Source organism: Gopherus flavomarginatus, chromosome 7, assembly GCF_025201925.1.
Source record: "Gopherus flavomarginatus isolate rGopFla2 chromosome 7, rGopFla2.mat.asm, whole genome shotgun sequence".
NCBI classification, from domain to species: domain Eukaryota; kingdom Metazoa; phylum Chordata; order Testudines; family Testudinidae; genus Gopherus; species Gopherus flavomarginatus.
In genome coordinates, this window is record NC_066623.1 from 61,307,616 (window position 1) to 61,319,549 (window position 11,934).

At 45.7% G+C, this 11,934-nt stretch overlaps 1 protein-coding gene across 2 annotated transcripts in view; it reads left to right on the forward strand.

The window, feature by feature from the left end:
• Positions 1-11,934, forward strand: part of NPL (N-acetylneuraminate pyruvate lyase) — a 53,087-nt gene that overhangs the window by 12,641 nt on the left and 28,512 nt on the right. The window contains exons 7-11 of one of the 2 annotated variants that reach the window (XM_050963569.1): positions 5,500-5,592; positions 8,785-8,930; positions 9,130-9,176; positions 9,857-9,941; positions 11,679-11,718. In XM_050963569.1, coding sequence (XP_050819526.1) covers positions 5,500-5,592; positions 8,785-8,930; positions 9,130-9,176; positions 9,857-9,941; positions 11,679-11,718 — 411 coding nt within the window. Of the gene's footprint in view, positions 1-5,499; positions 5,593-8,784; positions 8,931-9,129; positions 9,177-9,856; positions 9,942-11,678; positions 11,720-11,934 lie in introns of both variants that reach the window. The other variant, XM_050963568.1, reaches the window with a different exon arrangement.

Below are 11,934 nucleotides of genomic sequence, written 5' to 3' on the forward strand. Positions count from 1 at the left end.
ACCCTCTATAACACTGATAGAGAGATATGCACGACTGTTGGCTCCCCCAGGTATTAATACATACTCTGGGTTAATTAAGAAGTAAAAAAGTGATTTTATTAAATACAGAAAGTAGGATTTAAGTGGTTTCGAGTAGTAACAGACAGAACAAAATAAGTCACCAAACAAAATAAAATAAAATGCTCAAATCTATGTCTAATCAAACTGAATACAGATAAGATTCTCACCAGTTCCAGAATGCTCCCTTTTACAGACTAATCTCCTCCTTTTAGCCTGGGTCCAGCAATCACTCACACCCCTTGCACAGTGTCCTTTGTTCCAGTTTCTTTCAAATATCCTGGGGGGTGGAGAGGCTTTCTTTAGCCAGCTGAAGACAAATGGAGGAGTCTCCCGGAGTTTAAATAGACTTTCTCTTGTGGATGGAGACCCCCCCCCTCACTCCTATGCAAAGTCCAGCTCCAAGATTTAGGAGTCTCCTGGGCAAGTCACATGTCCATGCGTGACTCAGGGCTTGGCTACACTTGGGAGTTACAGCTGTCTTCATACAGCTGTGTAGGGAAAGCGCTGCAGTGTGGCCACACTGACAGCTACCAGCACATTTGCAGCGCTGTTGGGAGTGTGCATTGTGGGCAGCTATTCCACAGAGCACCTCGTCCCATTTTGGCGCCGTGGGTTGTGGGAAGGGGATGGAAGGGTGCGGGTCATTCCGCTTCCTGTCCCAATGCCCCATGGTGCATCGCTTCACATCCCAGCAGTCACTGTTTTTCCTTCCACGTTTGGCGCCATTGTGAGTCTCTCAATGGTTTCTGTGCAGTGCGATTTCTGTGGGAAATGGAGCCCGAGCTGCTGAGGACTTTGCTGATGAGTGTCGCCAGCACATCATGATTAGCAGTTGAGCTATTTCTTCAGCTCCAAAGTGACAGTGAGGAGTCCAACGATGATATCGATTCGCCTGACGCGTATGACACTGAAGTGCTTTTGGCATTAACGGAAATGCTCAGCACTGTGGAACGCCGCTTTTGGGCTCGGGAAACAAGCACTGAGTGATGGGATCACATCATCATGGAAGTCTGGGATGACAAGCAGTGGCTGCAGAACTTTCGGATGAGAAAAGCCACTTTCATGGGACTTTGTGAGGAGCTCGCCCCCACCTTGCGGCACAAGGACACGAGATTGAGAGCTGCCCTGTCAGTAGAGAAGCGGGTGGCTATTGCAATCTGGAAGCTGGCAACTCCAGACAGCTACCGATCGGTCGCGAACCAGTTTGGAGTGGGAAAGTTGACCGTTGGAATCGTGTTGATGCAAGTTTGCAGGGCCATTAATCGCATCCTGCTAAGAAGAACCATAACTCTGGGGAACGTGCAGGACATTCTGGATGGCTTTGCACAAATGGATTTCCGTAACTGTGGAGGGGCGATAGATGGGACGCAAATTCCTATTCTGGCACCACTCCACCTAGCATCCGAGCATGTTAATCGGAAGGGGTATTTCTCTATGGTTCTCCAGGCGCTTGTGGATCACCATGGGCGTTTCATTGACATTTACACAGGCTGGCCTGGAAAGGTGCATGATGCACGCATCTTTCGGAACAGTGGCCTGTTCAGGAAGCTGCAGGCCAGGACTTTTTTCCCAGACCGGAAGATCATAGTAGGGGACGTCGAAATGCCCATTGTGATCCTTGGAGACACCGCTTACCCGTTATTGCCTTGGCTCATGAAACCGTATACAGGGAAGCTTGACGGGAGCAAGGACTGGTTCAACTACAGGCTGAGCCGGTGCAGAATGACTGTGGAGTGTGCTTTTGGCCGTTTAAAAGGGCGCTGGTGTTCTCTTTATGGGAAGCTATGAGGGCTTGGCTACACTGGCGCTTTACAGCGCTGCAACTTTCATGCTCGGGTGTGAAAAACACCCCCCTGAGCACTGCAAGATACAGTGCTGTAAAGCCTCAGTGTAATCAGTGCTGCAGCGCTGGGAGCGCGGCTCCCAGCGCTGCAAGCTACACCCGTAGAGGGTGTGGTTTACGTACAGCAGTGGGAGAGCTCTCTCCCAGCGCTGGCGCTGCAACCACACTCACACTTCAAAGCGCTGCCACAGCAGCGCTTTGAAATTTCAAGTGTAGCCATACCCCTAGACTTGGGGGAAAGCAGCATCCCTGCGGTTATATCCGCATGCTGTACCCTCCATAATGTTTGTGAAGGGAAGGGTGAAACACTCAGTCAGGAATGGACCTCCGAGGTTCAACGCCTGGAGGCTGAATTTGCACAGCCAAAGAGCAGGGCTACTAGAGGCCCAGCACAGGGCTACAAGGATTAGGGATGCCTTGAGGGAGGAATTTGAGGCTGAAAGCCAACGGTAATGTTTGGTGGCTTGCACAGGAGTGAAGTGCAGTGGTTACAATGATTTGCAGTGCCTGTTTTTTTCCTGGGCTACGGTATCTTTCACTTTCTGCAATAAAGAAAACTGTTTTGAAAGCCACGAATTCATTTATTGAAAAGAAAATAACTAAAAGGGCAGGGGGATAGGGTGGTGAACTGTACAGTCAGAGGTTTGAATATGTCCTGTCTGGAGTGCTGTGCAATGACTGCTGCACTTCAGGATGAAAATGCTGCATAGTATTGGTGGTTGAGTGCAGAGGGTAAGGGTCATAGTTCTCAGGGCTGGTCGGTGAACATACAGGTGTTGGGGGCAGCTGCTGGTGGTAATAACCTGGATGCTGGAGAAGGGGGTTTTGAGCTGACATTGGGGCACAAGGGAAAGAGCTTTGGGACTGGGGGTGGAGCTGCACGGTAGTGCTCTGCCTACATGGCTACAAGTGACTGGATACAGTCCGTTTGGCGCGCCAGGATGCTTATCAGCTGCTTCATTCTTTTCTTCTTAGCTACTGCCTTTCTCCTGCTTTCTCTGTCCCTCCACTGCTGCATTTTTCCCTCCAGTCCTGGAATTTTTTACTCTCTCTGGCAGACTGATTCATAACTGCTTTCACCATATCTTCTTTGCTTTTTCGTGGCTTCTTTCTCAGGTTTTGTAGCCTTTCAGCAGTCTCTGATCCAGCCAGTGGGGTATTCAAGGACACTGTTATTAGAAAGACAAAAATTGAAACATTTAACAGAGAGGCAACATTGTGTATAATCACAGTGAAGGAGTTTATAGTCTCACTTTAGCATACTTTCCACATACCAACCAGAGCACAGAGAACACACAGCAGCGAAGAAATGGTGAGTAACGGGGAATGGGTGCAGGAGTTAATTAATCCTGGAAGATATCTCGCTGCTGCGGGTCACCTGGGAAGGGGGACTGATTGGGTCAGGGCTGTACTGGGGTTTCATTGCGTTGGGGAAAGCAAACTGCTGCAGGGGGACCTATACTGAACACTATCCCAACATTTTCCACAGGAGTTAATCCTGGAAGATATCTCGCTGCTGCGGGTCACCTGGGAAGAGCGGGAGGGTCTTCTACAGCAATGCAGATTCCGCCCTGGCCCCTGTGCAGCTTGCCTGTGTGCAGCTATGCGCCCCCCCCCCCTCGCAGCACAGTGGCACGGACGCGTTAGCCTGACTGGGACAAGGACCACAGTGGCTCTCCCTATAAACTTGCGCAAGCACATTGCCCACGCTCTGGCAGAAACTTTTGAAGAGATTACCAAGGCCGATTACCGCGACATGATAGACTACATCAATGGGCTATTCCAAATCTAGGCATGCATGCCTGCAGCCATAACACCCCCTCCTCTCCAGAAACATTTCCATCCTGAAAATAAAAGCTGCTTACCGGGAACCTGCTCCTCTGCTTCTCCTTCACCAAGTTCCAGCTGCTGCGACTGGCTACCTTTCTCCTGGCTTGAGAAGAGCTCCTGGCTGCATGCCTCCTGGGACTCTGGGGCGTCTCCCCTCACCCCAGTACCCTCACTCTCGGTTTTCTCCCCCCCTCTACCTCCTCCTCCTCTCCCCGCTCTGAACTGTCCATCGTGGTCCTCGGATTGGCAGTAGGGTCACCCCCCATTTTCGCGTCCAGCTCCTTGTAAAAATGGCAGGTCGTGGGGGCAGCACCTGAGCGGCGGTTTCCCTCACGGGCTTTGCAATAGACACTCCGCTGCTCCAATACTATAACCCAGCACTGCACTGCGTCCCGGTCATGGCCCCTTTCCATCATGGCCTTTGATATCTGCCCATAGGTATCGTAATTCCTACGGCTGGAGCGCAGCTGTGACTGCACAGCTTCCTCCCCCCAAACACTGATGAGGTCCATCAACTCGCCATTACTCCATGCTGGGGCTCGTTTGGCGCGTGGAGGCATGGTCACCTGGAAAGATTCACTGATTGATTGCACTCCACACCTGGCTGAGCAAACAGGAAGGGGATTTTTAAAATTCCCGGGGCATTTAAAGGGGGGTCACCTGAAGCCAGGGCAGTAGAGTGCGAACTGATGAGCAGAATGTCTGAACAGGCATTCTGGGATACCTCCGAATACCCCGGAGGCCAATTACAGCACTTTTGGTGGCCACACTTAAGGAGCAGCGCTGCATCACCAGCGCTGCAATCCTTATACCAAGGCAGAGCAGGAGTACAACCAGCGCTGCAGCCAGGGAGATGCAGCGCTGTATGTGCCTTGCAAGTGTGGACGGTGAGTAAGTTGCAGCGCTGGTGGTGGGTTTACAGCGCTGCAACTCTCCAGTGTAGCCAAGCCCTCACAGTTTTTACAGGTAGCAACCATTGTTTACATGCTACCTTGAACGGCCTCAGGTAGACTTTTTATGTGGATTAGAGCATTCCAAGATCCATTGTCCTTTAAGTGTTTTTTGATTAGGTACTTAATTTCAACATTCCTTTCTCCAGGAACTGACCAAATGCTCTAAGGTTATTTAGGGTATGGCTACACTTGAAACTTCAAAGCGCTGAGCGCTTTGAAGTGTGAGTGTGGTTGCGGCGCCAGCGCTGGGAGAGAGCTTTCCCAACGCTGCATGTACTCATGGGGTTTAGCTTGCAGCGCTGGGAGCCGCGCTCCCAGTACTGTGGCACTGTTTACACTGGCGCTTTACAGCGCTGTATCTTGCAGCACTTAGGGGGATGTTTTTTTCACACCCCTGAGCAAGAAATTTGCAGCGTTGTAAAGCGCCAATGTAGCCAACACCTTAGAAATTAAGCCAGTACACAGCCAGCATTCATAACGTTCATAACTTCGAATACAAAAATGATACATGCATACAGATAGGATTAATACATTCAGTAGATCATAATCTTTACGGAGATATGTTACGTGGCATATGTAGCATAAAACACATTCTAAGCATATTTCCATAAAGCCTTATGGGAGGTCCCGTCACAGGCACTTATGTAAGAAAAAGCCCCAAATATCTGGACCGTCTCTATAAAATTGGGACATCTGGTCACCCTACTTAGAGATGGCTTGCTGATAAGTCTATGAACCTGAACTCCCATTTATGTGGATGACCTCCTTCCCTTGTCTCAGAGTATGATTGCCTTCTTTCACTGCCTCTTTCAGATACATTGGTTGCTTTCTTACGGGAAATTGCATCTGAAGCCCCTGGCATTCCATTTTATTACTATCACATTCCTTCTTTAACAGGTGTAAAGAGTAAGTATATTGCTCATTCAGTGACTCTTGCTTCTATTACATGCAGACTTTCTCTGTTCAAGGGATTTACTCAGAAAACAGTTGGTGAATCTAGAATTAGAAAACAAATTTAGCTTCTCTACATTAGAAAATGTTACTGTGCCGAAACAGGATTGAATGGTCAAGCAGGTGCTGTACTTAGTGGGGAAAGAGAATTAATAACTCTTGGCACCAAGAAGGATGAAGTATATAATGCCTATTTTGCATCAGTCTTTTTACGTAAATAAAAAAGTTAATGGTGACCAGATACTCAACACAATTAATACACTGAACCCTCGCTAGAATGTGCATCTGTATAGCACAAATTCGCATATAACACGGTCGCGGCCATGGATCCCAAATGTAATTACTTTAATTGAAACTCATTTTAATGCAGTCCCTGTGTTAATGCAGTACCCTGCATGGATACCAAATCCTGCGTTCTAATGAGGGTCCAGTGTATTAATAAGGGGGAAGGACTCAAGCCAAAATAGGGAAAGAGCAGATTAAACAATATTTAGATAAGTTAGACATATTCAAGTCAGCCAGGCCTGATGAAGTTCATTCTAGGGTACTTAAGGAACTAGCTGAAGCAATCTCAGAACCATTAGCAATTATCTTAGAGAACTCATGGATGATGGGTGAAAGGCAAACATAGTGCCTGCCAATTAAAAAGGGGAACAGAGAGGACCTTGGGGATCATAGACCAGTCAGCCTAACTTCTGTACATGGACGGATACTGAAACAAATTATTAAAAAATCAATTTTGTAAACATGTAGAGGATAATAGTTAAAGAATAGCAAGTATAGATTTTTTCAAGAACAAATCATGCAAAACCAACCTAATTTCCTTCTTTCACGGAATTATTGGCTTAGTGGGTGGGGAGGAAGCAATAATAGATGTGATTGTAAGGCTTTTGACATGGTTTCACATGATGATCTCCTAAGCAAACTAGGGAAATGTGGTTCAGATTACATTACTATAAGGTGAGTCTGGAACTGGTTGAAAAGGCATACTCCAAGAGTAGTTATGAATGGCTTGCTATCAAACTGAGAGGATGTATTTAGTGGGTTCTCAGAGGAGTCAGTCTTGAGTCTGGTACACCTCTACCCCGATATAATGTGACCCAATATAACATGAATTCGGATATAATGCGGTAAAACAGTGCTCTGGGAGGCGGGGCTGCGCATTCCGGCAGATCAAAACAAGTTCGATATAATGCGGTTTCACCTATAACACGGTAAGATTTTTTTTTTTGGCTCCTGAGGACACCGTTATATCGAGGTAGAGGTGTACTACTCAATATTTTTATTAATGACTTGGATAATGGAATGGAGAGGATGCTCATAAAATTTGCAGATAACATCAAACTGAAAAGGGTTGCAAGCATTTTGGAGGACAGGATTAGAATTCAAAACAACCTTGACAAATGGGACAATTAATATGAAATCAACAAGATGAAATTAAATTAAGACAAGTGCAAAGTACAACAGTTAGGAAAAAATCAAATGCCCAATCATAAAATGTGGAATAACTGGCTAGGTGGTAGTACTGCTGAAAAGGATCTCGGGTCACAAATTTAATGAGTCAACAATGTGATGCAGTTGCAAAAAAGGCTAATCTAAGTCTGAGGTATATTAACAAGTGTACCTCCCATCTCTGGTGGTACACAAGACATGGGAAGTAATTGTCCCATTCTACTCTGCATTGGTGAGGCTTCAGCTGGAGTACTGTGTCCAGTTCTAGGCATCACGCTTTATTGAAGATGTGGATAAATTAGAGATCATCCAGAAGAGAGCCACAAAAATGGTAAAGGTTTAGAAAACCTATCCTGCAAGGAAAGGTTAAAACAGAAGGACATGTTTTAGTCTTGAGAAAAGAAGACTGAGGGCGGACCAGATAACACCTGAAGTATGTTATGGGCCGTTACCAAGATGACTGTGATCAGTTCTTCATGTTCAGTGGAGGTAGGAGCAGAAGTAATGGGCTTACTCTGCAGCAAGGGAGACTTAGGTTAGATGTTAGGAAAACCTTTCTAACTATAAGGATAATTAAGCTCTGGAATAGGCTTCCTAGGGAGGTTGTGGAATTCCCACCATTGGAGGTTCTTAGGAACAGATTGGACAAACACTTGTCAGGGATGGTCTTGGTTTACCTGGTCCTGCCTCAGCATAGGCAGCTGGGGTAGATAACTTCTGGAGGTCCCGTCCATCCCTACACCTATGAGTCTATAAGATGAAATGATGCTGACTATAACATTGTGACCAGTGTAGACCAGGAGAGGTTACGTTTATAATCATATCCGCTAACCCTGATTCCAGCAACCTTTCACCACGCCTAGCTGACAGTGATAACCTCCACTTGTGCTGCTCAATACTGACAGCATAGTCCTGGTTAGCTAACTGAAGTACTAATCCCATTCAGTCACAATAATCTTTTCTAATGTAGACAAGTCCATAGATGGTTAGCAGTGCAGCTGAGAATTGAACTTAAGTTTTTTGATTCTTGCTCTAAGTACCACACCATATAGCCTCTTTGAATATATTTTTTAAGTGTAGCTGCCAGTTCATTTCTGAACTGCTTATCCAACTGTATTTCTCAGTTTCTGAACTAAGATTAATGCTCTAAGGAAATAAGACATCTGATAGATATTAATGAAATCACTGCTGTGTAACAGGGCACAAGCCAGGAAATAGACAATTGGGGGTGGAGGGCGGGGGAGAATGCGGGTAGCAGAATTTTATAGAAGCTGTTCAACTTAGATGTGGATGTGTCCCACATGATCTTGCTTCTTGTCAATAAGCAACAAGTATGTAACACGGGAGTAAGTATAAATGAGAGGGGATAGTGACAATTCTATATCAATGGTATATTTCTCCTAACATGCATTTGTGCATCTCTTCATATATTCCAGAGTTACTTTACTGGTTCCTTTCAAGCTATTTAAGTAACCAAGCTCTTACATTTAAATCGTAAAGACAATGTTGGAAAGCAACAAGACTGCCTCTGATTACCTTGTGTAAGGGGATGGGAAGGGGAGCGAAGGGACCTGACTCTGCTCAAATGAAGAATAGTAAGGCTTGAGTGACAATGATGATCCTTTTGAAGAGCAGACAGGGACATCTTACGTGACTGGAATGTATTTCTTGATGTGAGATTGTTGTTCTGTGCAGTTCGTGTTGAGGAGCTGCTGGATGGTATAAAAGAACAGATCCCCACCTTCCAGGGCGTGAAGTTCAGTGACACAGACCTCTTGGACTTCGCACAGTGTGTGAAGAACAACAAAGAGCAGTTTGTGCTACTCTATGGGGTGGATGAGGTAAGGGGGCTCCACTTTTAATGATCTCCCCTAAAAACCATGTGGCTTATGCTAAGACATATCTTGGTTCCAACCTGAACAATTACTGCCCTGTGCAAATTGAATTCTAGCCATGTTCAGGACCGCGAGTTGTACTGCTCATTCTTCCTTTGCTTTTTATTATATGAAGTAAAATGCTTTTTTCGCCCCCACAAACTAGCATCTGCTGAGCGCACTGGCAATGGGAGCATCTGGGGCTGTTGGAAGGTCAGTCTTTTTGCATTCCTGCTCCATTTGTTGCCATATTTACCACTATCTGTCTATGTACTGTAATTTTATGCCCCCCATTACTGTAATACCCTGAGTACCTCACAATCTTCAATGTATTTATTTATCCTCACAACATTGCTGTGAGGCAGGGTTGGACTATTACCCTCTTTACTGAGGGGAACTGAAGTTCAGAGAGACTAAAGAGACTTCTGTGTGATCTTGGGGAAAATGGAGAAGGGAATCGAACCTAGGTCAGGATCAGTGCTTAAGCACTAGACAAACCTTCCTCCCCCACTGAGGAGGCATAAATGAGTTACCATACCACATTGCAATTCATGTGTACAATATATAAATCACACAAGTGACAAGTAAACAAAGTGATTGATTTTTTGTTCTTGGAAAAACATTCTGGGGAACAGTTAGCCAATGTCATTTGTAAAGGATGATGGGAAGAGAACACTTAATTGGAGCACTTTTTTTCATTGGAAGCAGTCATGCTTTTAAGGCTCAGCTATATACAATATGTTTCAGACCATGTGGAATTTCTAGATCAGAATGATTACATTCTGAAAATAAAATATTGCACTAGAAAGCCTGGGACTTCTTGTTTGTTCTGGTTGCAGTGGCTGCTCTAAGCACCTCTTTGCATAACTGAGTTTACTTTGTTTTTTTGGCAGCACATACAACTACTTGGGCAAAAAATACAACTTGATGTTGGAGGCTTTTGCAAAGCAAGACCTTGTATTAGCACAACAGCATCAGGTACAGCATATTCACTTGCTAACAGTGGGAGTGTCCTCTCTCCGCTTCCCTAAACTTCTCTTCACTGGGCACCATTCATTCTGTGGCTTCCCACCACCACCACTTTAACCGCCTAATCTCTCTCTGCTTTGTTCACACACAAAAACAATCTGTTTGTCTGGTACACAGCTCCCCTTTTCTCAAACCGATCCAGGCAAAAACCCTGCTATTTTAACTAGCCAAGGCACAGCTTACCTTTCTTCCTCTTGTGTAACCTCCCTTCAGCCCCCAAAACCCTATGTGAAATGAGCACTGTCCATCTGTTCCCTCATAAACAGTCTAACCCAGACAGGTATGTGTGTTTCCCCCAGTCACATACATGTTTTGGCTTAGGCACAACCTGCTCTAGGATCCTCTTGTCCCATTTCCAATCAATGTTCTTCTCATCCACCCTCCTTCCTCTTCCCTTCCTGTCGGTGTGCACACACCTACCTGCTGACTAGTCTGGAGGACTGCCTCCTGCCTTTCTAACCTGGCTGAGCACCCCCTTGCTGATTCATAACCACCATTCAGATACTCTCCATCTATAGCAGGGGCAGGCAACCTATGGCACGTGTGCCAAAGGCAGCATATGAGCTGATTTTCAGTGGCATTCACACTGCCCAGGTCCTGGCCACCGTTCTGGGGGGCTCTGCATTTTAATTTAATTTTAAATGAAGATTCTTAAACATTTTGAAACCTTATTTATACTTTACATACAACAATAGTTTAGTTCTATATTATAGACTTATAGAAAGAGACCTTCTAAAAACGTTAAAATGTATTACTGGCACGCAAAACCTTAAATTAGAGTGAATAAATGAAGACTCGGCACCCCACTTCTGAAAGGCTGCCGACCCCTGATCTATAGGACTCCATGCCCAATCTCTTTTAAGGGGTGGTGGTCCTAGTCGTCTTTTTAACCATTCCAGATGGGTCATTGTCCACTCTACTCACTTTTTAACCAGTCTTGGCAGTTTCTTTCCTCTCCCTTATCAGTTGCTTGTGGGGAAGGAAGGTTAGGCTGGACCAAGCATCGCTTCTTTCCTTCTTGTCTCTCTTCTCCCGCTTCTCCTCCACCTCCCCCACACCACTGAGATTGGGCTTTCTTCCTTGTTAACAGTAGGCAATAACATTCTGCACAAGGGTTCTCCAGCATGCAGGGTTTCTCAGGTCACTATGCTATTTCGCTTCTTGCTCAACATGTCGGAGGCTATCTAGAGGAGTCAGGAGGCTTGAACCATGGTGTAGTCAATATGCAAATGATACAATTTTCTATCGCAGTCTTGGGCAGCTGGGGCACTTCTCCTTTGTTCTAAAAGAGAGGGACTGGTGGCAGGAGCGTGGGGGGCCACGTTCAACAGAGAGTCCTCTACTCTGGAAAGGACTTCCTGTCTGGAAGTCTAGAAGGGCATCGTGCACCAGTTTCCTCAGACTGTTGTGTTAAGGGGCTAAGTTGAATAATAAGGATGGCCTGAATGGGAGTGGTTCATTGAGGTGGGAGGGGGTCATTGGGGTGGGGGCGGGAGCTGTGGATGATGTTGTACTTTTGGGGACAGAGTAGGTTGATTACTTAAGAAGGCATGGCAAATGTACTGGGGACTTTCCCCTTTGTTATGTCATGTATATAACTGTTGTTATATAAGCATCCAGAGCTGTTAGTATTTTTTAATTCACTTCATATTTACAAGACATATATCCTATCTGTTTCTCTTCTAGTTCTGTACTGGAGAATTTCTCAGCTTTGTATTCAAACTAGGTAGGTGCTGCAATATCTTCCTCCCTCACTGTGTTGTAAAACAAGAACTGAAAATCCATGAGCTTCACTGAAGTTTCCAGGTCCCTGCAACCTGAGAAGCTCCCTTCTGAACGGTCTTGTGCAGAGAGAGACCTCACATCTGCTGTTGAACTCCCAACTGCTGATAACTCAAGAGCAATGACTGAGCTGGCAAAGCACATCCAGAAAGATTCTGCT